Genomic DNA, 27,888 nt, shown 5'->3' with positions numbered 1-27,888 from the left:
GGCGAGGAGGGACGGGGGCCGGAGGCGCGCGCCCGGGCCGCGGGATCGCGGGGCGCGAGTGCGCGGCGGGGTAGCGTCGCGCGCGCGGAACCGCCTCTGAGTTGCTCCTCCGCAAGTCTCCCGGAGCCGTTTGTGTCCCCGCCGGAGCTCGGCGCTGGTGAGTGCCCCACCCGCGTCCGGGTCCCCGCGGCTCGGCCTCCGACCGGCGGGCTGGGGAGGATCCCCGGGGCGGGCGCAGCGGATGGGCCGGGGTCCCTGGGCGCAGGGCCTGGCGCAGCGGCCTCGCCTTCCTCCTCTCGTCCGGGTCCGTCCGGGCCGCGGCTAGCGGGGCTCGAACAGCTCTCGGCCGGGCTAGCTGCGGAAATTGAGCTGCCGGTTTTAAATCGGAGACGTTTCCCTCCATTTTGGACGCGCCGCGTCGATGTAAAGTGATGTCGGCTGGGGAGGATTTGTGGATCGGTGACCCTCCCGGCCCCTTTGTCCCCGCCCTGCAGCACCAGCCCTCCCAGGCCCGCACGGAGCTCCTTTTTGACAGATAACTGGGTGGTTTGGCGGGTCCTGCCCTTGGGGAAGTAGGAAAGGCGCGGCAGCCTGGCGGACGGGGAAGTGGGGTTGCAAAGTTGACTAATTCGCGCTGGTTGTCACTGGCTTTGAGGGTCGTGGCCGTCTTGCTTTGGTGACTTTCCAGAGCGGGCTAGGATTGATTGCTCGTTTGCATGTGTTGCATTCCCTCGCCGGTTGTTTCCGCACCCCCCAAAAACTGATCGTTAGGTTGGTGTGCAGCCGCTCAAACTCGATCTTCTTTTTTCACCCTTTTAAGGCTTTTGAAAAATGCAGCAGTCTGAAGGGGGCACTTAGTAAGCACTTGATCGCAAATTGCCTGGTTTCAGGAGCTTCATCAAAACTATTGCAAGGTCTGGTAGGGAGTCAGGCTGGGATACTTAGAACGACCCAGTAGATACACTGGACAGCGCTTGGACGTTCTAAGGGTTCAGCCCCGAGCGAGTGTGCTTGCTCACCTGCTGTGTGAGGCATGGACCCGGCCCTAGCCCGGCTAGACCGCCACTTCGGGTCCGAGCCCACAGAGACCTTGCAAACAAACACGAACAAATCTGTAATTACATTTTGTAGTAACTGCTGTGATCTCGAGCTACGGCAGAAGAGCAGCGGGGCCCTAATTTAGACTGGGCAGCGAGTACAGTTTGTTTTGTTTCTGAGAGCTGTCTCAGAGGAGCGAAAAGAGTGAGTAGGAAGGGAAACATCTTCAGTTTGTATTTCTTAGGGGACAAGTCAGGTCATTCTGCCTCTGCAGGCAGGAAGGTGGCATTTCTGTTGCATCCTGCAGCAGGGGCACGGACCAAGGCCAGGGGTTCCTGCTGGCGTTTTACGTCGCAGGCCAGCCTCGGACTCATGTGTGGAAGGGAATCTGTCAACCTTCACTGGAGCGTTCCCTTTCCTGCCACACGTAGACTAATTTGGAAGAGAGAAGGAAAGAGGACCAGAAGACCCTTAGTATTACTCTGTGATCTGCAGGGAAGAGCAGCGTTCTATCGTGTTGATAAATAGTAGCATTGGAGCCCCACTGCGAGAAGATTCCAGGGCCAGTGGACGCTGAAGTTAGTGAGCATGTGGCCTACTAGAGAAAAGCCCGAGGGTCCCCTTGTTTCCACTGCGAGTGGGAAATGAGGACATTGTGATCAATAAACACATTTTCTTCACACACTTGGCTAAAACATCTCTTTGAAGGGAATCCTGTCCGTGTGTGTCTTGACTGTATTGGGTGAGTGCATGGTGACATGCATTCGTGTCCTGCCCTAGCTAATTCACTCCTGCAGGAGATTATATTAGGATGTGAGTGCATCGTATAATCATGTGACCCTTGGATCTTGTGCAAAGTGGGGATGGATATAATGTTGCTGGTTTCATTTTTTGGAACATTTGTATGTGTGAGTCCTGGGTTTTTCTTTTCCAACCACTATGTGAAATATTGCTCTCAAGTGCCATTCTTCACTGCTTTTTTTTTTAATTGACCTTAGAGATCTAACAGATATCCACGAGATATCTTAATTTGCTTAACCCAAAATATTTAATTAGTCACAGAAAGATGCCAATAAATAAAATTTCAAAAAGGTGCAGCATCTGCTCAAGGGCCTTTTAAAAAATCCAGGTAGCCCCTGAGTGCTGAGGGACTGTGTTTTACCATTTATAAGGAGTAGTTTGAACCTTGAATGACATCTTCATATAGAAAGATGTAATCGCCTTCTTTCAACCCTGGTTGACTTCTATTGGAGAACTAGTACCAGTAACAGTGGTTTGATTTTAGGGGGTCCAGGGAGGGAGAGAGGGCACAGCGAAGAGAGAAGGAGGGCACATTTCCTTCCTCTTTCTTAGAATTTGGAGGCTCGGCCTACATTTTGAAATAGGCAAAGCTTGTTGTTGTCATCTTCCTTTTTTGTTCCCCTTCTCCACCTGCCCTCTGCTCCCCCACTGCCCCTCAGGTGATCCCTCAGCCAGGTGTGACTTCATGTCCAGAGCTGCTGGGCTCCTCTGCCCCCTAGTGCAAGCCCGAACCCATTCATTACCCCAGTGATACTATCTCTGTAGGAAGAAAGCTGTCTCTTTTACCTCATGTGTGAATGGAGTGACATCCTCTAATCACCAGATAAGTTAGTCGTGTTCTCTTTCATCTAAACAAGTAAAGCTTGTTAATTTTTTTTCTCAGGTGATTAACAGTGGAGAAATGTTCTTATGAAAGGTTTTTTTTTTTTTTTTCCTCAGGAGGGGTGGGGTAATGTGACTTTTTCCTTTCTTAACTCCACAGTCTCCAAAAGTTCTTAAATGTTGCCCGTGTGTAATCAGCCTCTGACAGGAGCCAGGGAGGCATGTGTGATTATATGCTCAGAAGATACATCAGGAATTGCGTAGTTGGTGAGAGGAAGGTGGATTAGGGAGAGACTTGCCTGTATCGTACTGCCTGCTTCTTAGACGGGGCCCAGCTGGCTCAGTTGGTGTTGGAGACGGTGGGGGGCCCTGGTTTTGTCACATGGAAATGTGACTCTGCTGGTCAGTGGAGGGAGAAGCATGACTACCTAAGAGCTAGAAGCACCCAGCCATCAGCTGATGCTTGAAAATGGATGGCGAACAGGCCTCGTGTAAGTGTGTCATGAGGGTCTCTGGTCCCGCTCCCCGCACAAGAACGCAGGATATGGTGAGGGCAAAAAGGAACACCGACGGAGCCATGGATAGGGGCTTCATGCTAGTATATTCTCGATGGCGGCTGGTCGGAGAGACAGGAAGCAGGCTCCACACGATGCGCAATCCACCCTCCGCTCCTCTGCCCACCAACCAACCCCCCAGCGCAGCCACGGCCGTTATATCAGTGGCTAATGGCTCACTGGTTACAGCTGACGGCCAACTAGTCACAGCTGATGGCCATCTACTACCTGAGCCGGCACCTTTCCACGTGAGGCCGAGAGCCTGGAAACTGCTCTGTGGGTCTCCGTCCCCACACTCCCCTCCAGGGTCTCGCCTCACAATCTACATGACAAGCCTCTTGCGCGAGGAGCCCTGTGTCGGATCAGCCTATAGGCGCCTACGGGCAGAAAGAAATAGTCATAGGAACCAACAATGGCAAATCCCTTCCATCTGGGAGGATACATGCTAGTTTTTTGTTATGGGAAAGGAGGGTCGCTGTCACTGGCACCTTTTCCGGTTTGTGGTACCAGACCTTTATGGCAGTGCTTGGGGTCCCCTGCGTAGTTTCAACATGTAACAGAACAGGGGACCCCATAATAGGCCATAGCGAGAGCACATAGGTTCCCCGCAAAATCATCCTGGCAGCGGGACCTCCGTATACCAGTCACTTGCGGTGGCCACTCGGCCACCACCCCTGGAGTCACTTGCAAATCATGGGTCAAACCAGCCCTCCATGGGGCAATCAGGCCCAACCACCGATTGGGGGTGCTTTTGACCCGCCAGGGCCAAGTCCATTGCTGCCGTTCCCTGCTTTCAAGCATGTGGGTGCTGTTAGCAAAATGTTTCCATTTCTGCCATAGCCTGGCTTTAACAGTGTCACTTGTGGTAACCTGTAACTGAATAGGAGCGGCCATTCGATGGAGCAGAGCTTTTACTGGTGTGGGCCCTCCCTTCCGTGGTCTCTCATTCTGGATTCTCATGATGTCCCATAGACGCGAGGCCCAGTCGCGCATCGTGGGAGGGTGTTTTGACACCTGGAGGCCTTGCTTGAAAAAGCCTTTGTAGTGTTCAATCATGCCAGCTGCTTGTGGGTTGTATGGGGTATGGAACAACCATTGTTGCTCAAAGGGCTTGAACTAAGGGTGCTACGTTGCTCCCAGTAGGCACCCCACTTGGCGAGGGTGGTGGTCTCTGCCACCCGTTTTGGATCCCTGGGTCCACGTACGGATCCACTGCTGGACGGGATAGGTTGTTCGAACCAACACCCCTGCCGTCCCTGTGATGGCTTCTGTGGCCACTAGGGCAGCGTACACAGCGGCCAGCTGTTTCTCTATTTGAGAGTAGTGGACTTCCACTCCTTTCCACAATTGGGACCAAAATCCCACTGGCAACCGGAGACACTCTTGCCATTGCCAGAGGCCCCAACTGTACCCCTCTTGGGTTACGTGAACATCAAGTTCAAACGGGCAACCAGGGTCTACCACTTGTAGTACTTGTGCCTGCTGCACTGCCCATTTTGTGGCAACAAAGCCTTGCTCTATAGACTCTGTCCAATCCCATGAGGCCCCCTTTTTTACCACGGAATACAAGGGCTTTGCTATCTGTGCTAAATGGGGTATAAACACCCCACAGTACCTCAGCAAACGCAAATACGTCTGCAGTTGGGAGACCATGGTCGGCTGGGGAAATGCTTGTGTCTTATCAATACAGTCGTACCTCGGTTTTTGAACGTCTCCGTTGACGAACATTTCGGTTTATGAATGCCGTAAACCTGGAAGTAAATGCTTCGGTTTTCGAACACGCCTCAGAAGTTGAACATATCACGCGGCTTCCGCTGACTGCAAGATCCTGAGGCCTAGCAGTTGGCTGTTTTCAAACGTTTCAGAACTCGAATAATCTCCCAGAATGGATTACGTTCGAAAACCGGGGTACCACTTTAGAACGAAGGCCAAGTCTGTGCTAGCACAGGTATGAGGTTAGCACAGTTACTTGGCATGCATTTGGGACTTCAACTGTAAGACGTGAAAGCTTTATGAAAGAACCCCAAATTTGCTATTCATTATAGATTTGTAATTGTTTTCTCCCTATTGGTGGGTTATAGTAATGTTAATCATACATGGCTGATTTTCCCAGTTTGTTGTTTTTAATAAAGGTAACTTGTTAATTACATTACATTGTTACATTACATTACATTAAGTACATTGTAATTCATTGTAAAGAAATTAAGTTTCATTAAATCCATTGTTAAAGCCTTTGTAAGACTAGTCAAATTTATAAATCAGAAAACGTGTTCTTTGTGAGATTGTACCTTATTGATTAGTGAGAAATATGGTCACTGTAGGTGATAATGTTTCACATAGGTAATCATTTGGTGCGTTGTCATAATTAATCCTTAGCATTACTTACAGGTACCACAGTATCTAAACGGTTCTGTATAAAGTGATTCCTAATGAAATAGGACGTGGCTGAAAAAACCACCTCTGTATTGTCCTAACTCTGCCATTTCATGCCCTCTGGTTTTATGCCCTTGGACGCAACAGTTAACATCTTTAAGCTTTAGTTTCTCACCTTTAAAATAAGGGTTGTACACCTTCTCCTCCAGAGACCTTTCTGGCACTAAAATCTTGACCAGTTAAAATTTTGGAAAGTTGTATTTTAGTGTTCAGTCTATGAAAAAGACACATGTAAGTGTGTATGCATTGACTCCATTTTTTTAATCTTTATGCAGATTGCTCTTTAAAAATGCCAAGTAGGAAATTTGCCGATGGTGAAGTGGTGAGGGGTCGATGGCCTGGGAGTGCACTTTATTATGAAGTAGAAATTCTGAGCCATGACAGCAACTCCCAGCTTTACACTGTAAAATACAAAGATGGAACTGAATTTGAACTGAAAGAGAATGATATCAAGGTAAGTGCTCCTTTGGTTTGCCAGAGTTATGTTTATAGTAAGCGGGGTGTAACTGGCGGTGTGGTTTTTATGTTCCGAGTCGTCAGCTCTGGCTCTGTTTGGAGACACAGCATCCTCTCCCTTTGGGTCAGATACTATTTGGGGGCGCCAGGAACATGTGAGAGAATGAGGCACAGCGCCCTGTTCCTAAGAAGCTCCCAGTGTACCGGGGAAGACATACTGGTCATGGCCCTGGTTTAATACATTCTGTGATGGGAGTTTGTCGTGGGTTTGGGGAGGGCACTGGGTTTTCGGGAAGGCTGAGCTGAGTGCCAAGACCAAACAGGAAAAACAGTTCAGCTGATGGAGGGGGCGGCTTCTGAAGAGGGCAGCATGCCAAAGGCTCGGGGTGTGGGGTGACAGACAGCCAAGTGCTGGAAGGGTGCGGTGAGGGAGGGTCAGCGGAGAGGGAGCCAGGTCTGGAGGGGTTTGGCTTCATCCCAGACACGAGGATTTAATCAGGAGAGGGACAGCCTGGTTTAGGGCCCCTCAAACCTGTCTCGTGAGGGCCTGGGCTTTAAAATATCTCATCCGTAGTGTCCGAGTACTTCTGCAACATGTCATAAAAGTGAATTACTAGACAAATGAAGCAAAAGATGTACAAAGACATCTTTTTATTATGAGATTCAACAGATATAAAATTTACCTTGTCAAAATGCTTTGAAAATTTCCACACACTTACTTGCAGTTCCGTTCCTTGTTGCAGATCAGTAACTCTCAGTTCTTGAACCCGTAGCCTCCGGACCCCCGTTTGAGTGCTCCAGACCAGGGATCAGCGGAGTTTGTGAACAAAGGCACAGAGAGTGAATAGTTTAGGCTTTAGGAGCCCTGTCGTTTCTGCAGTGCAGCAGCAGCTCTAGGCAGTCTGGAAGGGAATGGACGTGGCCGTGTGCCAATAAAACTTTATTTATGGACCCTGAAATGTGAATTTCAGATAATTCTCATGTGTCATGACGTCTCATTCTTCTTTTGGTTTTGCTTTCAATCAGTTCAAAAATCAGGAAAGCGGCTCGTAGCTCCTGGGCCCCACAAAAGCCGGTGGGAGGGATTTGGCCTGGGAATGCTGGCCTCCGCAGGTCTCGGGCCCTGGAAACGCTGGGCGAGGGCCGGGTAAAAAAAAAACACTAAATAATCCAAGTTGTACTCATTTTCAGGATTTGCCTGTGTGTTTTGTTGAGAGTGAAACTGGGGGACTTGTTTTCTTGTCATTGTTTGTGTGCATGTTTCTTTTTGTTCCATCATCCCAGCTGTACTCAATGTGAACAGTAACTCTTCTTGTATATGTTCAAGGGAAAATGGACAGCTCCGTAGTTGGTTTAGATGCAGTCATTTCATGGCAATTCCTGCCAAGAAGAAATAGGAGTGGAAAGGCTACATTTGTCTCGCGAGAGATGGGTCATTATTGCAGCGTTACCCGCTGGCCTCATCTGGGGGCTCGCCCACCCCAGGATTTCCCGGGATGGGTTCAGCCTCAGCCGATAACGGCCTCTGCTACCCTCTTCTAATTTGGGTCTGTCTGCGTGTGTTAGGACTTGTGGTAAAGCTCTTTGTCTTCTGCTCCCTCCCTAGCCTTTGACTTCCTTCAGGCAAAAGAAAAGTGGCTCAACTTCCAGTTCTCCGTCCAGACGCCGGGGCAGTCGGTCAAGGTCACGCTCCCGCTCCCGCTCCCGCTCCCCTGGACGACCACCCAAAAGTTCCCGCCGATCTGTCTCGGCTTCGCACCCGGCTGAGGTTAAGGAAATGAGGAAGGAGGTGTTGGAAGTGAAATTGACTCCACTGGTATTGGTACGTGTAGGTGTCTGTGGGAAATAGCGATCCTTTGTACAGTCTTTATTTCATCTGTCCAGAACAGTCTTCCCCTTTATATATACGTTTACACGTTATTTGCAATATTAAAATGTCAGTGAAACATCAAGTCTAAGGTGATGACTTTGGAAGAGTACATAAAAATAAAAAAGCAAGAATATTTGGAAGAATGGATGGTAGAATGCTTTTAAATACCAATGAAAAAGAATATTTTTAAGTTATATGAGTTCTCTATTTAATACTGTGGTGTTTTTTTTTTTGAAAAAGCAGTGTTTAAATATGAAATAGATGTAGATTGTAGTTTGAACTAAGTTTTCATAGTGTATAAAAGTTCATGTATAAAATAATGAGACATAAGTGTTATAAAAACATTTTCTTGCTCTCAGCATCTTTATACTTGATCGTTTCTATATTCGAAGATGATAATTTTAAAGGAATTACTTTCAAAGTTCAAACTTGGAGTATCAGGGTGTATGGAGCCTTGCACAATGAATATTTTAGATAGTAGACCAAATAGAAATTATTTTTAAGTAAAAAGAATTGAATAAAGGTAATTTTTACTATAATCACTATTGTTACCTCTTTTGTGGATAAAATGCATACAGATTTTTAATAACTTTAGAAAATGGATTACTTTTGTAGTCAGATTTTTAAATTTTAAAATAGTGGGAATAACCTTTTGTGTTACATTTTTCGACATTTTTGTTGTGTGGTATCGTTTGGATTTACCGTAAATCATATAGATGTAACATAATTGTTAAAGTCAGCTTCCTTTTTGGTAAACATTTAACTTGTTTTTCTTGCTAAATTTTCACTGTTATAAACACACACTCTTATACAACATCTGATAATTCTTTAGGCTAAATTCTTACAAGTGGAACTGCTGGGTCAGATGGATAGAGCAGCTTTGAGGCTTTTAATATATATTGCCAAATTGCTTCAAGTAGTGTATGAATGCCCATTTTCTCATTCTGAGTATTATAATAATTTTTTTTTTTTTTTGCCAATATGATTGTCAGAGATTTTCAACTCACCGTTTTAACTTGCATTTTGGTAATTACTCGTGAGTTTGAACATTCTGACTATTATTAGTGGCTCTTGTTACCAGTCAGGTGACTCAGATGAAGTAACAGATGCTGTGTGCTTTCTGTCACATTTTCATTTTTAGCATGTAGTGACCGTTAGATTTTTGCACTGTAACCTAATGATCCTGGTGACCCAAGAGCCACCCACTGGCTTTGCGCCTCACCAGTAGAGCGCTGGGCCCCGTGTACCCACTGTGGAATTGAGGATGGTGTGTTGCGTGGGAAAGACCCTACTTACGCTGCATGTGGCTTTGAACGTCCCATTATCCTTGTTGTGGTTGACTGCTAATTGTATCTTTTGCAATAATTTGCCTCACTGTGTGAGTATCCTGTCAGATTTGCAGTAGGGCAGTGTAGGGTCAGCCGACTAGCCGTGTTACAGGATTACACTTGTGGTTATAGATTACATGTTGGACATGTAAAAACCAGAGTGAAGTAGTTGTGCTGTTGAGGTAGGTGCCTTATAAAGGAGCAAAGTGACAGATTTTAGCCGTGCGTTGCCTGAAAAATCTTTTGCCAGCTGAAGCACTTCCCCTGTTCAGTCTGATAAGAAATTCCATCTACTGCTTGAAGAGAATATATACTATACATTCAAGGGAAGCGATGGAGTCCAGAAAAGAGACATAGGGAGAGGAATTTAAGGTTAAATAAAATCCAGGCAGCATGAAATTCAGAAACTAGGCAGTGTATGTCACAAGTAATACTCTCTAAGTACCCATTATGCCTTAACTTCCCGTTATTGATTACTTCAGGCAGTGAATATCTTTCCTCTTTTTTTTTAACCTATTAATAAACTAATTGATCAGTTTTTACTCTCTAACTCTCATAGCAAATGCTATTAGAATATTTGTCATTGAATGATAAAATTATAACATTCAGCATAATTATGTTTAAAAGATGAAAGATCTTATGTGGAAATCTACACTGTAACATCTAATCTTTTGAAGACTGGGAAATTCTAGTGAACTTTATTCCTTTTCATTTTTAACTAAAGTCTACTGAATTCTTCAGAGTTAAAGCTGTGAAAATCTTTAGTTTGTTTTAATGCTTGATTTCACAATAGTAAAATTTTACCATCATATCCTTTTCTAATACATTATGATTCTTACGGTTAAAATGTTTTATATTCTTCCATTTGGAAGCCCTTTGGAAATAGCATCAACAGATACAATGGGGAGCCTGAGTACAGAGAGAGGAACGACATGCCTCACAAAAACACACAGGTATGACAACATTCATTTGATCTCGGGTCATTTTTTTCTTTGTTAGAGTGACTTTCCCCTAAGGAAACACATTGAAAACCATACTTCTTACAGTCTTGTTTTTTAAAAATAAAGTTTATTGGAGTGATAATGGTTAGTAAAGTTACATAGGTTTCAAGTGATTTCTTTTCTAAAATTTAATTTTCTGAAATTAAGACTGAATATAACTTAACAGATTTATTCTTATTCGTATATGGCTATATGAAGATGCTGAATTAGTTAACATGGTAGCATTAATGATAATTATTGACTACAGACACTTAATACTTTTTACTTTTTAACTAGGAAAAATTCCATTTGTCAGAAGAAAGTAGTTATATATCTACACAGTACACCCTTCGTCCAAGAAGAGAGGAGACCAAATTAAAAGAAATAGATGCTAAGGAAGAAAAAATTGTTACAAAAGCACCTCCATCGCTGAGAACCTTTGAAGTGAAAGCTGCCCAGAAGCAGGACTTAGAATTTGGAGGAGTACCTGGTAGGCGACAGAACGAGGCTTAGGGAGGGCAGGTGGGGTGTGTGAGCAGGAGTTGCGATTCTCTGAAGAATTCTGAAGGTGGCCATGTTATGAGCCAGGGGGAGTCTCGGGAAGAACCTTCCATGAGGAGGAGCAGCAGGTGCAAAGGCCTGAGGTCGGAGCATTTTTGAGGATTATCACAGAGTAGAAAGGGTGCCAGTGTGGCTATAAATAAAACTTATAGCAATTTGGTAATAGGTTTTGAGCAAAGAAGTGCAAAGATGTGATAAAAGGAAGGCTAATATCAGAGTTGTACACCGGAAGGATGGTGGACGATTAGGGACAAGAAATCTGCTAATCATCAGACTTGAGGTGACAGGGCCTGGCTTCGGAGCAGTGGGAAGAGCTGTGGCCATAACATTGTGTCTACCCTACCTGCTAGACAGGTTGCTTATATGAGTCAAAGAGCAGAAGTGTTCAGAGGCTTGGAGTTAAGTGGGTGGTACTGGAGAGATTTATGAACTAGTAAAAGAGAATACTTCCAAGAGATACTTCTTGGCTAACTCCTGCGGGGCTTAATGGCTTTGCATTTTGGAAGCTCTAACCATTGGCTAGCTGGCCTGTTAAAGATGGCATCCAGCATCACTGAAAATCTGTTAACGTGTTACGTGAACGTGATGCTATTTTAATTGTTAGAAACTTAGGGATATAAAGTTTTTTTGTTTTTTTTTAAGATTAAGCTGATAATTTTTACATGTTCTGATCTTTAATTTGCTGGAGTTTCAACATGTTTGCTCCCATAGTGATTGGCTTTTAACTTCTAGAGTTTGGTTTCCAAGGTGGACTTTAGCTGTTCAGGGCTGGACATCTACTGTTTCCTACTTTAGCGGCTATGACTGCTAGCCCACTGGACATGACAGGTAGAGATTAGGACTTTTTGATGGTACATTAGAAATTGGTTTCAAATAGCTAGTCAGACTTGAGTTCTGACCTTAAAAAATGATTCTTGGCGGGGGTTGGGAGGGTGTGTGTGACTGGATTGAAAATTGAGCCTCGAGTGTTCACCAATTATCTGCAGGTGCGTTTCTCATCATGCTGGGCCTGCCTGTCTTCCTCTTCCTGTTGCTGTTGATGTGTAAACAGAAAGATCCCAGTCTTCTGAATTTCCCGCCTCCTTTGCCAGCTTTGTATGAATTGTGGGAAACCAGAGTGTTTGGCGTCTATATCCTCTGGTTCTTTGTCCAGGCTCTGTTCTACTTACTGCCAATTGGGAAGGTAAGTTTTTGTTAGCAGGGCCGAGTACTATAAAGTTTTCCTCCCCTCTCTCCATATTTATATAAAGAAATTTGCAGTAGTTTTAAGGTTAAAAGCTGTCCTTGGTCATAACTCCCCAGAGTTACTTAGTTAAGCCTTTTTACTCTTGTATCCTATAACACTTGCTCATCAAGTGGAACTTTAAAAATCCGATTGAGTTTTCTTGTGTAACTCTCCAAGTCAAGTAGAAAAGAATAAGCTATTTTGCAGAATAGCCTGACTAATGGTAAAGGTTGCTGGGAAAAACAATTCCCCCTCAGTATATGTCATTTCAGGTGTAGCATTTAAAGTGATCATTTGTAAGCTACTAAGCTCAGTGGACTTTAAGTTTGCATCTTTTATTTTTTTAAATATAGTGAGTTTCTAATTCTCATCTCTTTCAGAAATGTGTTATCAGGAACATTTTATGTTCCTTTCAAACTTATACATTATCTTTAAAATTTCTCCTCATTGCTAAGTGTAGTTTTTTCTTCTTTCAGTAGAATACTGGATATATTTAAAGGAACATGAGATTCCCTAAGCAATAAATAATTCATCTAGAGATCTTATTCTTGGGGCTTTGCAAGTTTACCTACTGTCTGTAACCAGAGGGTCAGTTTTAGCAGGAGTGGTGAATGCCAATGACAGGAGGGGAGAGCTGCAGACTAAGTGCTGGGGAATCTCACCATAGCATTGTGGGCTCTAGTGAGGATCTGTGTGATGTGGACCTTCAGGCCTTTTTATGTACAGCCCTACAGTAAAAAATCACAAATTCAGATTAACTTAGGTAAGGCTTGCTCAAAGTAGATCATATTTATTAAGAAAAGCCACTTTTGATGGTTAGAAGTTTTATATATGTGTGTGTATATATATATATATATATATATATATATATATATATATGTGTGTGTGTGTGTATGTGTGTGTGTGTATATATATATATATATATATATATATATATATATATATGTAATATATATATGGTCACAAACTGAAACCCAACACAGTATCTGTGAGGTACCTTTAATAGATAAGGATCATTTGAAATTAGCATGTGGGGTTTTTGCTAATCCTGTGATCTCAAAAGGTATTACATTTCTCCTGGATTCCCTTTCATAGCTTAATGAAAGGGTCAAGTAGTTTAGCCTAAGGAAAAGGATACCATATTAGTATTTTACAGTTTAAAATGAATTGCAACATTTGTAAATAATTATTTTGGGTATTCAAACATGACTGCCATTGAGCAAGTGGACTTATTTTAACTCATCGCATTCAAGTTGTGTGTTTCTTGAGTACCTGTGGGTGAGCTGGATGAAGTGATGAAGTGCTCACAGTCTCTTATTGGAGATAAAAGAGTCACATAAAATGACTGAATAACTGGGTGAGCGTATGTATGTAAAGAGCAGAGCAAGTCGGTATATAAGTACATATCTGCACATGGGCCAGAATAGACGGCTAAGTGGGGTATAGCCCGATGGAAGAGGACCTCAGCCATGTGAGACAGCAGTGGGAAGTTACTGAACATTTTCTAGAGATATACTAGATATAGAGATTATTAAAGCCCATTTAGTCTTGTGGTGGCACAGGGGATGGTTGGGGGGAGGGTGGCTTTTGCGATAGTCTATGTACACTGAGAAGTTATCACTAGATTTGTATTTAAGACAAATTCCTGAAGATGGCTTTGCTTCTTCACCAAAGGGTTTCCATTTGATGTTTGAAACGTGTTACTAAATTTCTGTACTAAAAGATGGTCCTCCTTTATAGGCATGTTGAAATTTAAGTGATATTATATATATATGATGGTTATATATATATATATGATGGTTAAGTGTTGTGCTTTTAAATTTTTTCAATTAAAAAATTTTTTTGTCTTTTAAGGTTGTGGAAGGAACACCTCTTACTGATGGAAGAAGACTCAAGTATAGATTAAATGGTGATTTTTTTTTTAAAGACTCAAATTGATGACTTGATAGCTCAAAACTTTTGAGTATTGTACTTTTTAGACTGTCAAAGCTGCTTACACCTGAGTAGTAAATAGTAAATTATCTCTCAGTAGTCTGAAGGGCATACAGATAATCCATTCTTACCTGGATTTATGCCATGGAAAATTATGCCATGGAAAGTAACATCACCCCTCAGTCACTCTGTCCCATTACCCATTTTCTTAGTAACGTTTATCCCTAACTGAAATAAACTTGTCTGTATGTTTTATCATCCGGGTCATTCCCATGGCCTAACAAGTCCTACACTGACTGACTTGTTGGGGAGCTTCCTGGCCACTGCCGCTGTTGGGGAGCCGCCTGGCCCCCAACCATCCAGCCATCTGCCTTCAGGCTGTCTCTTGTATATATTCTCAACACTTTTGCTGGAAAACTTTCTTCCCAAGTGCCCAATGGCAGCTGTCCTGTCCCTGTCACGTCTGTGCTCAGAGAAGCCTTCAGGTTCCTTTCTCTCCTTTACCCTCTTATTTTTCTCTGTGACAGTTATGCCTTCCTGACATTAGTGCTCATTGGAGTCTCCCCGCTAGAAGGGAGTTCCGTGGATGAGGGCTTGGTTTGTGTTCATTGTGGTGCACTTGGTGCCAGAGAAGTGAGTGGCCGGTAGGGGGCGCACATTCACATGTCAGCACTGAAGGGATGAAGTCCATCCCGCCAGGTATGGTGAGAAGTGGGCAGACGTTGCCTCTCTTGATCTGGGCACTCTTGATAGGAGTGTGCTAAATCAGAGGATTAGTCCAACTTTAGCATGCGAAGACTAATAAAGTACAATGAGCTTTTAAGAAATATGTGTAAAGTGTAGTTATCCTTAACTGATTTTGTTTTTTAACTAGGTTGTCTAGGCTGTTTTCCTTTTCTTGGGTATTACATTATAAATTTTTAATTCTTGACCCCCTTTTATCCTATCACTTCTTACCTAACTTTGGGTACTTTTTTTGGTGACTTATCTAGCATCTTCTCTATTTGAACTCACTGTACTTGGTTCTCAAAGGGAAGCCCTTCTGTCTTCTGTGCCAACCATGTAAAGCATCCAACCTGGCTCAGTGCCTGACGCATGGTGGACGCTTAACACTTATTTGTCACTATTGTCAGATAATTTGTTTACTTTTCCCCAATTCCATGCTGCTGGAGCCAGGTTTAGAATCTCTGGCATCCGCACTCCCTCATGAGCCTGCATCCAGTGATGCAAGAGGTGGAGGGGGGGGCTTCCCCTTTTGCCTTGGAGTCTGTTGATATTCGTGTTTTGTAGGGTTCTCTCTAGGATACTGATTGACGTTTTTTCCGGGTGGTCTTGGTTTCTGTTTTCGCTTCCCTTTGAGGGTGCGTCACGCTGAGACTGAGCTCTGTACCCGGACCTGGCACTGTTGGAGCGAGTGGGCCATGGCTGGAGTAGTTGCTTGTTCTTTCTTTTTAAACTGCCTTATCTGGTTCTGTGGTATCTAGTATTACGAGCTCTCTCCTCATGAGATTTTACCATTGTAAACGGAGGAGATTACTATGACATTTTGAGTGATTCTTTCTAATCCACGTAGGCTAGAGAGGGAGAAAGTGCTTTACCATTCTTTTCCTTTAATACTCATAAATTTTATGGGAGTTAAATGAATGTTTTAAAAAGCTAAACAAAGTTTAAAGTGTTAAATGTTACTCTTTGGAATAAACCCGGTATGTGGAAAATGGTGGATTTAAATAATTAGGGATAACCACTTTTGATTATGTGAAATTTGAGGTTCTTTTAAGCTTTTAACAGTGAAGTTCTATGCACATCTTTTCAGCTTTCTCTTAATTAAAAGGAGACAATGACTGTTCACAATGAAAAAGGATAACTTAAGTATGTTAAAATAGTTGAAAAATTATATGTGAGTTATGGCACCTATCTTGAAGATTACCCCTTAGGGGCCTTGCTTGTTCATATATTTCTGTTTATTTAGCCTGATGAAATTAAGACTTTAAAAAATAACATTGCGTTATTTTATAGTGGGATAAATCTCATGTGAACCCTGGGTTAACACTTTTTCTTTTTTTTCCAAAGGATTCTATGCTTTTCTCCTGACGTCTGCCATCATTGGAGCATCTCTCTTCAGGGGTGTAACGCTCCATTATGTGTACGATCATTTCCTTCAGTTGGCACTGGCAGCCATTGTTTTTTCTGTGCTCTTGAGTGTTTATCTCTATGTGCGGGCTTTGCGAGCGCCCTGGGATGAACTGTCGCCGGCCAGCTCTGGTAAGCAGTGTTGGAACACGTGTCAGGAATGTCTCCCATAGCCCCCCGCCCCCCACAGCCACTTCTAGGCTTGCATACGTTGCTTTTCTAGCTTCAGTTTATGACAGATGAAGAGAAACAAGAACAAACAAAAAGATGAAGAAAAAATTTAAAGAAAAAAATGTAAAGGAGAAAAACTGGATTTGACTTTTTCCTATTTGTTTCTCATCTTGTTTTAGTCATTTGATGACAGTAAGACATTTTAGTATCTTACGTGTAGTAATATTTTAGTAATGTTATAGCAGCATAATTTAAAACAAGTATTATTTTTTGTCCCAAATAGTAAACATCCTTTAAAAAAAAAAATCAACGAAGAGATTTCAAATTGGTTGATTCTGACCTAAAGTATTTAAACATTAAAAAAAATTAAATTGCTTATTTTAAAAAACTGTGAGTCTACACTTAAAAAAACCTCTGGTTCCCTTAAAATCTGGAATCTGGCCCCACAGGCCCCCATGCCTGTGTAGCGGCAATGGATGCTTCTGGAAGGGGCCAGCGTCCCAGCTGCCTCCGTCCTCACGGGTCCTTCTTACCTCTCGTCACTGCATCTATTTGCCAGGCTCCTGCAGGCAACTGAACTGAGATCCTGGATAGTAGCCAGCAGTGTGTTTTCAGTCTCATAACTGGGTTTGGAATAGAGCTTTGCCAGAAAGCTCTGTTTGCATACGAGTTTTTCCCTTCTCAGGAAATGCCATCTATGATTTCTTCATTGGCCGTGAATTAAATCCTCGAATTGGTTCTTTTGATCTGAAATACTTTTGTGAACTGCGCCCCGGATTGATCGGATGGGTATGTCTTTCTTTTTTTCTTTTTTTTTTTAATTACCGTTCAGGAATACAAATTAGTCTTGGATTTAGAAAGAATTGTAGACAACTTTAAAGTAAGCTGTGGGTGGTATATATTTAGGAATAATTATAGCTTTCCCTAAATCTGTCTACTTAAAATATTTTCTTACTATAAATATTGTCCAGAGGGTTAAGAGGCCCTGTTACAGGTTATTAAACCTTAAAAGAGTTTATTTTGATTATATCCCTGTCTGTTTATATAGGAAAGTGTCAATGTAGGTAAATTCATGGAAGAAAAATGCATTCTCCTCTCCCTTTAAAAACAATGTGTTTGCCTAATTTCAGACTTGTAGGAGAATTGTGAAAATAGAATAGAGCTACCTTCCTTATGTCCCTCACCCCACTTCTCCCAGAACCTCTGTGTAATGATCAGAAACAGCAAATGAACACTGTTCCAGAGTTACTAACTAAATCCACTGACCTTATTTGAATTTTCACCAATTTTTCCACTGTCGGCTTTGCTCTGTTCCTGGATCCTCTGTAGGTCCCAGTGCATTTTGTTGGAATTTGGTTTTAGTCTCCTCTGGTCTGGAGCAGCTGCTTCCTCTTTCCTTGTCCCTCATGCCCATGACCCTGGAAGGGGACTGCTCAGTGTAAGCGGATCCTTTAATTTGAGTTAGTCCAGTGTTTTCCTGTGATTGGAGTGATGCATTTTTTGGTGAGATTTCCACCAAAATGACATCCTTTCAGTGCATCCTGCAAAGGGGTTCATGATGTGATGCATCTTATTCTTGGTTAGGTGGCGTCTGCAGGTCTCTCAACTGGGAAGTTACCGTCTTCCCCTCTGTACTTGCTGCGGAGCTCTGCAGACGTGCTTCGAGACTCTTCTTCCCCCTTTTATTTCAGGTGGTTATTAACTTGGTGATGCTTTTGACTGAGATGAAGTTACAGGATCGTGCAACTCCGTCCTTGGCAATGATTTTGGTTAACAGTTTCCAGCTCTTATACGTGGTGGACGCCCTCTGGAACGAGGTAATTCATTCTAAGAGCAGAGGCCTTGGAGTCAGGGCTTTGAGTGTGGATGGGTGACCTGCCCTTTTGGGGCCACGGCTTCTATCACAAAGTGAGGAGAACAAGTGACTTTTTAAGTGGCTTAGGAATTCATATACCGTGCTTCCCCAAAAATGAGACCGGGTCTTATATTAATTTTTGCTCCAAAAGACGCATTAAGGTTTATGTTCAGGGGATGTCATCCTGAAAAATCATGCTAGGGCTTATTTTCTGGTTAGGTCTTATTTTCGCAGATACACGGTATTTTAGAGATTTAGCCAAACATTGTCTTCTGTTAATTAATAGAAAATGTTTGTGTCTTGAAGGCAAAGCTCTTAAGGCAGTTTTTCACAGAGCCCCGTGGGTAGCAGATTAGAGTTGGGAGGTTATTTTTGAGTTTGTAAGTTTATTGAGGAAGGTACTTGATTTTATGTTTTTCTTTAGCATCTGCAACGCTGCTTAATAAGTTTCTTATTAGGTTGGTTGATAGAAATGCTACTATATTTGAAGGTCCCATGCCTTAAGAAGCTGAGAAAACAGAGGATGCCAAAAAAAATGTTTACACATTTTAAGAAAGGAAACAACTGGATTAAAATTGTAATACTCAATATACACTGGTAACAAAAGATGAATACAAGTCACGTGTATACATTTTTTTGGCACCCCTGGTAGTAACTTAAATACACATAACCCTTCATCTGAGCCTCTCTGAGGCTCCAGGGGGCCTTGGCACCAGCTGTTTACACCTGGTCCCCTTCCTCCCTGCCTACGCCCACTAGCTTTTGTTGTTACCACGGCATCAGCTTTTTCATCTGCGCCCATGTTTTTAGCGCCTTTACTCTGTTTTGGTCCAGGAAATCCTATGTGCATGAGAATAGGCGCTCGACCACTAGATACAGTCCCGGGATGTGCCGGACAGCATAGGGAATCGAGTCAATGGAATTGTAACAGCTACATGTGATGGCAGAGGGTAGGAGATTGGGGGAGGGGGTGTCACTTTGTGCGGGGTGTAAATGTCTACCTAGTGCATTGTTTTGTACACCTGAAAAAAAAAGAAGAGGCACTCGACTACTAGAGTGTGAACCCAAGGGCCCAGAGTTTGTGAGATCTGTTTTTCTTCTGTTCCATGCATGGCCTTTTTGCTTTCTTTGTGGGGGAGGAAGGGGGATTGGAGGTATCACTCTTTTTTCTTAAACCTAGAACACTGATTCTACAACAGAATTTATACTTGCTGATTTTTCTGCATCAGTGGTGTGTATAGGCAGACCTTATTTTAGTGTGCTTCATAGATGTTGCATTTTTTACAAATTGAAGGCAAGACCCTCCACCAGCAAAAGGATTACAACTCTTTACAACTCACTGAAGGCTCAGAGGATGGTTAGCATTTTTTAGCCATAGGGTAGTTTTAAATTAAGGTATAGACATTGTGGTTTTTAGACATAATACTATTGCACTGAATAGATTACAGGGTAGTGTAAATGTAACTTTGATACACACTGGGAAACCAAAACATTGCATGACTCTCTCTATTGCTCTCTTTGCTCTATTGTGGACTGCAAGTTAGAGGCAGGCTAGAGACCCTGAGGCTGGGCCTTCTGAGTTCTGACCCTGGCGTCTCCACATCCCCGAGTCCGGCCTGCAGGTATCCAGGTCCGGAGGTGATCTGGCCACTGCTAATGCTAACCAAATCCTTACGAGAGTGCGCTCACTTTTATTAGTTTAATGAGAAGTGAAGCAGGCCGGCAGTGTACCATGTGCCAGGTAGCTTCTTTTCTGGTGTGGAAAATCTACCTGAAAAGCCAGTGACCAGAAATTACTTTGGTGCATGTGGAATTGAAACAGAGGCAGTTGGTGATCTTATTATTCCTTCAGCAAACATATTTTGAACACTTACTCCATGGCAGACAAGCAGTGTGCCGCGTGCTCGGGTGCAAAGGTGAGAAGACACGGTCCGTTTTTTTTACCTCCTAGTCTAGTGGGGAGAGAGTTCCTGTACAGTCATGCATGTGCTGTAGCCTACAAGCTGGTGGTAGTGTACTCGCAGTACCTCTGCCCATGGGGAGGGTAAAGGAAGGCAGCTCAGGGGAGGCCAAAGCTGAGGGTGGGGAAGGGTGTTCCAGGCAGAGGGAACGGCCTGGGTAAAGGCCTGGAGGCTCAGAGGCGTCTTGGGATCTATTATCTCCTCACCGAGTGGGAGGGTAGATGGACAGGAGATCAAGTGGCAGAATGACTTGGTGTGATACACATGCTGGGGGCACCACATTCCCTTTCCCCACTTTAAAAAAGCGTTTGGCTGGTGTACCGTCCCATAGCCCCTTATAAATTTGACTGTAAGCTAGTACTTTGTTTGAATACTTCATAAACACAGAAAGTTTCTCTCCCAAACATTTTTAAACTTCTCTCCCATCTCTATGTCCCTATAGGAAGCAGTGTTGACAACCATGGATATTACGCACGACGGATTTGGGTTCATGCTGGCTTTCGGAGACTTAGTGTGGGTTCCATTCATTTACAGCTTCCAAGCCTTTTATTTACTCCATCATCCAAATGAAGTGTCTTGGCCGGTGGCTTCTCTAATTATTGCTCTGAAACGTGAGTATGAATTTCAGTCTCCGTGTATTATGTTCTAGGTCTGTCGTGCTCTGCTATTTACGTGTTTATAATATGCCCTTTAAATGGCCATAATTAGCTCATCCTTGAAGAAATTTGTGATGGATGAGTGATAAGAAGATTTTTGCATCTTGCAAAGAGAATGGATGCTTCATACTGACTTAGGTTCTTTAGTAGTTCTCTAAAGAGAGAATTTTTATGTTTTTTTAGTTTTTATTTTTTTAACATTAAAAGAATTTTTGTAATTACAGTTGACATTCAGTAGTATATTAGTTTGTGGTGTACAGCATGGTGGTTAGACATTTATATACCTCATGACGTGATCACCCCAATAAGTCTAATACTCCACCCTCCCCCGCACGGCACCATAAATAGTTGTTAAACAATTATTACTGACTATATTCCCTATGCTGTACTTTATACATCCCCATGACTATTTTATAACTGCCAATTTTTACTTCCTAATCCCTTTACCTTTTTCACCTGGCCCCCCAAACCCTCCTTCCATCTGGCAACCATCATTTTGTTCTAAAGAGCTATTTTTTTTTTTATTAATTTATTTTTAATTTATTGGGGTGACAATTGTTAGTAAAATTACATAGATTTCAGGTGTGCAATTCTGTATCACATCATCCATAAATCACACTGTGTGTTCACCACCCAGAGTCAGCTCCCCTTCCATCACCATACATTTGATCCCCCTCACCCTCATCCCCCACCCCCCAACCCCCTTACGCTCTGGTAACCACCAAATTACGTTCCCAGATTAATTTTCAAACCCCGTGGCCATCCTGTGGTCACCGACTGCCCTCCAATCCCCTCACCCTCCCCCCCACCCCCCCACCCCTCCCTAAAGAGCTATTTTTTAAACAACCCATTTGCTTTTAAATTTAATAAATTGAATAAAATAATTTTAAATTGTTTTAGCAGTGATTCATTTTTCCCTATTGAGTGCTTGCTTTTTGTAGCGGGCACTTTAAAAAATGGGAAATTCGTCTCGCCTTCACAGGGCTTACATTCCAACAGGAATAATTATGACCCTCAGCCCTGCTGTGAGGCGGGGGAAGGAGCATGTGAGTGGGACTGAGGCCACATATGGGTGTGGAAGGTAGAGAGAACTTCTCTCGGGAGTATCAGTGTCAGCTATTGGAGGATGTGTTTGATCTGAATGGTAGTGGGTAAAAATGGGGTGGGGGGATAGCTAAGTCAGGCAGGGCCCAACTGAGGGTGGGTGGTGGGGAAGCGGGAGACGTGTCTGGGAAGGAGTGAGGAGTGCGGTTTGGCTGTAGCTAAGGCCCATCCCGGGCGATCGTGGGGTAGTCAGCTTCGGGATGGTTTTCCTTTCACACACTGTTCATTAAACATCTCCACCAGAGGGAGGGGAGGGAAAATTAGCAATTTTAACACACTGATTAGTGTCTGGTGGTAGAAGAAATTCAAGCCGCTGCTGAAAATTAAGATTTTGTTTCATCACTGGTTTGGTTACCCATGTCAGCCATGCCTGTGAGATTGTAGACAGTACATGCACATTTTAGTTAAGGTAATAATAGGGAGTAGAGTTATTTCTTACTACTTTATTGAGGACTGACAGTATAATAAATAGTCAGTGATATGTCAGGGCATATTAACTTTGACATTTTGAAATTTGAAATAAAGCTACCAACTTGTCGGCTTGCATGGGTTTCAGAGTATGTATATGTGTAGGAAGATATTCTAGTACTGAGTCTGAGCTATAGTTTTAAATATAAAGTGTTCATGTTACGGCCAGTAGGTGTCACAACTAACAGGAGGTACCCGACAGGCTTCTTTATACTGAACTCTAGCGCTGGTTTTATTGTAACATGGGCTGTGTCCGATTTTATTCATGGATATCACTCTGCCTGTTAGTTTTGCTTTCAAGGTATTCCCCAGGTAGGTGATGAAAGCGGTGGGATTTCAGGATAATCTTCTTCTGACTTTCTGACATTGAGAGATTTTTGAATTAGTCTTAAGAAACTATTCTCCACTTTGGACATTTCCTTGGAGCTCTGAAAGAATCTCTAAGTGAAATTGCAGATGCTTTTCAAAATTAGATGGTATCTAAATTGTTAACATATGAAATTTTTAAAAAATTACAGTTTGTGGATATGTAATCTTCCGATGTGCAAATGCTCAGAAAAATGCATTCCGGAAAAATCCCACTGATCCAAAGCTTGCACGTAAGTACTGGTTTTATAGTTACAATATTTATATTGCATGAAGATTTTATGTCTCTATTTGTCTGGAGATCATTACAAATGTATTTTTATTTTTATATAGATTTAAAAACCATCCATACTTCAACGGGAAAAAATCTTCTAGTTTCTGGATGGTGGGGCTTTGTTCGACACCCCAATTACTTGGGTGATCTCATCATGGCCCTGGCATGGTCCCTCCCCTGTGGTAAGCATTGATGAAGACTGCTAATTTGACTCTTTCTCCAGCTGCCCAAAGGGTGGGTGTGTGTCCTCCATTGGGACATCATTGGGACACCCTGTGACTGGGTGTCCCCCTGACTGAGGGCGGGGTTGCCCATGGCACATGCTTCTCCCACTCTGGTGCCCTGTTCTTGTAGCACCTCGTCCTCTGGCTTCCGAGGGCAGGTAGGCACTCCTGGAGCCTGAAGTTTTACTCGAAACTTCTCAAAGCAGATGGGAAGTTTGAAACTGTGCCTGATAGCTTTTTTCTAAGCAGAAGACACGGGAATGGATTAAACTGTTTCTTCATGACTCAGTGTACATACATCCTGAAACTCTCTGGTTCTGAAGGAGACAGTTGTGTTTTGTTCCAGCCTCGGAGGTGCCAGCTATGGCCAGGCCTGCCCTGCGGTGGTGGGTGGCAGCTGTTCGTTCCTCCCCGAGCAGGGGAGGAAATGGGGAGATTTGCTCTAAGTATGGGGACAAATGTTCTGATCATGATGGGTGGTTAGGATGGATTAATCACACTTCTTTGATTAGCTGTTAATTCGGATACTGCCTTTGCCACACACCAGTGGGATTTTAGGAGCAGGTTCACTTGTTTTCCCCATTATTGAGGAAGATGAAGTTATCTCATGGTTCATTTAGAGGACTTGGGGAAAAGCAGGAAAAATTCATATTGTGTAGTAGTGATAATGAAAATACCAAATACTATTCACTATTGTTCTCTACAGGTTTTAAGCACGTTCTGCCTTATTTCTATGTGATCTACTTCGCCGTGCTGCTTGTCCACCGAGAAGCCCGTGATGAGCGCCAGTGTAAGAGGAAATACGGTGTGGCGTGGGAAAAGTACTGTCAGCGTGTGCCCTACCGCATCTTCCCATACGTTTACTGATTCTGGGCTAGCCTGTTTCTTAAGTGCTCCTGCAGTTCCGCCTTCCATTTGCAAAACCAAGGGAAAAAAAAAATCTAAAAACGAACCTTCTTCCTTTGCACTGTGAGGATCTTTGAGCTTCTTTTTCTTTTTGAGTCAGGATGATAGAGTCAAGCAGTCTTTTGATTAAATCATAACATTAACATAAGGAAAAATATAAAAGTGTTAAGACTTTTCATTCTAATAGGAAATTTTCAATCCTTAAAAATCTACAAACAGAAAACAGTGTGTTAAAGGCACTGAGAAAACTACTATTGATGTGTGTAGGTTTTGGTTATTTTTCAAATTTTGATCTTTTTTGTTTTGTCAGTTGGTTCTTAAATGAAAACGCATTTAAAGTACACATATGTCTGATTGTATTTAGAATAGAATTTTCATTCATTTCCCTTTAAAGTAAATCATTTACTAGTTAATGTGATTTGAAAATAAGAACCAGATTTATATTAAATGCTATATGTGAAGAAGGTTGTAAGGTTATTAGTAAGCACTGTTTAAGGGAAACCATTAGTATTTTGCTTAACCTAAACTTCTAAAACTATGTTTGAAAATGTAAATACATAGCTTTTATGTAATATATGGCGACTTCAGATTTTTCTGTACAGTATTTTGAATGTGGAATAATTGTCAGGACTAAGTATCTTTTTAACAAAAACATTTGCAGTATTTTAAATTAAGTTTTGTAAAGTAACTCATGTGAATTAAAATTTTTGAAACAATTAGAATTCATTTAATATTGTGTAAAAGATGCTATTAAGATATAGGGGTATTTTTCTTAATCCAAAGTTTGCGAATTTGGCTTTTCTACCTCAATTGCAGGTGTTTGTTTGCCTTTATAAACTGTGCAAATAGAAAAAAATAGAATAAATATATATTTTTGGAGTAACATCACTATTTAAACATTTTTACACACACTGGTGGTGGAAATTTGCCATTTCCGGATAATATTTTTATATGTTTTTGACTTTTTTTAATTAAACCGTGTTTTTGCTACTGTTTAGCTCATGCAGTTTATACTGTATTTTGTATATCCTTTATATTTACAGAACTCTACTCCCTGTAAAGGGGTGTAATGTGTTCATCTTTAGAAGTCTTTATCTAAAAACAATTTAAGGGAATAGTTTAAAATCATTTCTCTCTTTAGTTTAATAGATGTGAATAAGGTAGCTTTAGCTATTAAGTTCTAGTTAAGTTGATATAGTCTCATTAATTGTGCTGATGGGAGGGAAACTCACGAAATGCACCATCCTCAGTATGTGCAGCATAGGGGAATCTAATAAATACAGTGGACCTGTTGGGATTTTAATTATACATTTTATATGCGAGCCATTTAGATAATGCAGTATTCATTCTGCACCTGCAGTGTGAAGAGTTTGCAATTTAGCTCACCTCAGTGTGCGCCTGCAGCTGGTTTGCCCTAGCGTTCTGTGTCGGGTAGTCTCACACACTGTTCCTGTGACATTGTCAGTGCCGTTAGTACTATGTACGCAAGTAGGTTTTTGTTACGTGTTTCACCAGAGAGTCCAGGACTCACTTTCTTGGTGTCTAACCCAGGACAGCAAGGTGTACCATGGGAGCTCGGGGCGGGACAAGGACCTTCACTCTTGCCCTGGTGATGGAAAAGGAGCCTGTTACTAGCACAGTGCTGCAATTTGTTCTTGACACGTTTATTTGACAAGTTTTGTAATGAAGTTCTGAGTTGGAAATAAAGTTGACTGGATGTTCCTGTGATCACTTTGGAGCCTCTTTTTTTTTTTTTTTTTGCGTGTAACTCGGGGATCATTGGGATTGAAACAGGAGTCCTTAGCCCTTAGACGGCCATCCCCACTCACTCCCGTGTTTTCCTAGGATCATTTGTTTGGGACCTTCCTGGACCACAGGGGACCCAAACGGCAAATGGGACCCCTGGCCAACTGCTGTTTCTATCGAGGCTCCCAGAAAGTGAGAGCTGGAAGGGGTAGGGTGGAGGGTCCCACTTCCAAGATAATAGTCATACGTTTAGTATTTGCTGTTTGAGAAAACAGAGAAATGATCAAAACTATCAGAGATTCATTAATACTTTCCAACGAATTTGTTCATCACAAGAGCACCCATGTACATTTGAAGGACTACGTGTGTGAGACGCACTTGTGTCAGTGAGATGAGCTCAGACACTTCATGTCTCCCTCTCTTCCCAGTGTGACTGCCTTGCAAAAGGTGGGTGTCACAATATGCACCCACACCTAGTAGGTTAAACATATTGAAATATCTTGGTTATTATTTTTGTACTGTTTGGAGAAAAGGCTTTGTGTGTTGGTAGTTTCCATAAATCATGGACTAGTTTAGCAAATCATGTATAATTCCTAAAACTATTTTAGCAAATGAATTGGGCCACCCTGTACATCATTTTTTTACTGATTCCTGAATGGCAGGGACTATGTCTTTACAATGCTTTTCTACAGCATTGTGTGTAATTAGACTGTTAACGTATGGTTTTTTGATGTCACTTTCAGACAGTACAATTTCCTAGACATAAAAATAAGAAGATGTTAATATTTTGCTCACAACTGTCACAGAATCTGGTTCTGGATATGATCTCACCCTCTCTGCCCCTCTTACTACGGAGAAAATGGATTGCTGGGCTTCATTTATGTACCCAGGGGGATGTTTTCTGCCAGTGGACCCATTGCCAAGGAAAAGTGCGGCTTTAACTCATGGCTCTGCTTCCCCCTCAGCAATGTGAGCTTGGCAAGTCCCTGAAACCTCTGAGACCGGCTTCCTCATGTTCAAAATCTGACTGGTATACCACCTCGTACATAGGTGGTATGAGGATTATACAGAAATTCTTATTAGTGCTCAACAGAGTGCTCAATAATAAAAATTCTACCTACACGAAGACCTTTTCATATTGATCCAGTTTGCTGAATTCTCAGGATAGGCTTTTCGGTGGGAAGAGAAGATCTGAAGTTGGAATAAGACTTTAAGGGAAGACCCTACTCTGTCTCAGATTCTGCAGGCGGTCCAGCAGGGTCGTGTTTTGTGTTTACTCAGAGCAGTTGGGAAAGCATTTCCAAGACTTGTCATAACTGCAGAAATCACCATTTGGAGTCAAGTTCACTACCACATGCCCTGGTATCTTTCCAAATGCCATGGTTTTCACTTTTAGGAAAGTCAAACCAGCTGCAGCCCAGGACATGCTCAGTCACCTGAACTAGAGCCCATCTGCAGAGATGTTGCTCAGAACAAAAAGCAGCTGGGGATCCCCCCGCACCCCGACCCATACTAAAGTTTTCACGTACCAACGCAGAAAGAGGCTACACCTGCCTGCTCTGGCTGAACACAGATGTGTTTGTGAATGGTGCTGACTACATGTGAGTATCTTGAAACATGTTGATCTGGTGATAGTCAGAAATTCAATGGTTTGGTATGGAAGTTTATTTTTCATTCTCTTCACACAGCAATGCAACCTGCATTGTGATCCAGTGACTAGGCGGTTTCTTTGTGGCTAAAGACACTGTAGTTAAAACGTGTGAGGGTAAGCCAGTGGTTGCCATGGTCCTGGACCTCGCAGGTGTCTGATAAACTGGGCATTCAAAAGTCTGGAGTTCTGAATCTGTCTGGTTAGAAGCACTTGGGATTTCAGTAGAAATCTTAAAAAAAGATCCAGTAGTCAAACTGCATAGTCCAAGCAAATCAGTAGCTCACGTTTTCTAATATGCTAGCTTGGAGTGTTTGTTACAAATTAAATACATTTAAGGCTACGCAACTGCATATGGAAATGCTGCCTGGAGAATTTA

General features: G+C 42.6%; 2 protein-coding genes across 2 annotated transcripts in view; one reads left to right on the top strand and one right to left on the bottom strand.

Moving 5' to 3' along the window:
- LBR (lamin B receptor) lies at nt 1-25,846 on the top strand. The gene is made up of 14 exons (XM_033099710.1): nt 1-157; nt 5,924-6,102; nt 7,711-7,926; nt 10,175-10,255; nt 10,580-10,772; nt 11,830-12,026; nt 13,923-13,977; nt 16,071-16,262; nt 16,987-17,090; nt 17,993-18,118; nt 20,560-20,728; nt 22,864-22,944; nt 23,045-23,167; nt 23,916-25,846. The coding sequence occupies exons 2-14, from the start codon at nt 5,938-5,940 to the stop codon at nt 24,074-24,076; spliced, it is 1,863 nt and encodes a 620-aa protein (XP_032955601.1). The 5' UTR covers nt 1-157; nt 5,924-5,937; the 3' UTR covers nt 24,077-25,846.
- A 1,679-nt stretch (nt 25,847-27,525) lies between these two features.
- DNAH14 (dynein axonemal heavy chain 14) overlaps nt 27,526-27,888 on the bottom strand; it is a 200,405-nt gene continuing 200,042 nt past the window's right edge. The window contains exon 85 of the mRNA XM_033099365.1: nt 27,526-27,741. Coding sequence (XP_032955256.1) covers nt 27,526-27,741 — 216 coding nt within the window. The remainder of the gene's footprint in view (nt 27,742-27,888) is intronic.

This window comes from Rhinolophus ferrumequinum, chromosome 27 (genome assembly GCF_004115265.2).
Source record: "Rhinolophus ferrumequinum isolate MPI-CBG mRhiFer1 chromosome 27, mRhiFer1_v1.p, whole genome shotgun sequence".
Lineage (NCBI taxonomy): Eukaryota > Metazoa > Chordata > Mammalia > Chiroptera > Rhinolophidae > Rhinolophus > Rhinolophus ferrumequinum.
This window is presented reverse-complemented; position numbering and strand designations above follow the sequence as displayed.

Excerpts from the sequence above, each read along its gene's own strand:
- LBR (XM_033099710.1), top strand. The coding sequence starts at position 5,938 with ATGCCAAGTAGGAAATTTGCCGATGGTGAAGTGGTGAGGGGTCGATGG. Across the intron at positions 17,091-17,992 it reads GCCCCGGATTGATCGGATGG|GTGGTTATTAACTTGGTGAT; the intron begins GTATGTCTTTCT and ends CTTTTATTTCAG. Across the intron at positions 22,945-23,044 it reads CACTGATCCAAAGCTTGCAC|ATTTAAAAACCATCCATACT; the intron begins GTAAGTACTGGT and ends ATTTTTATATAG.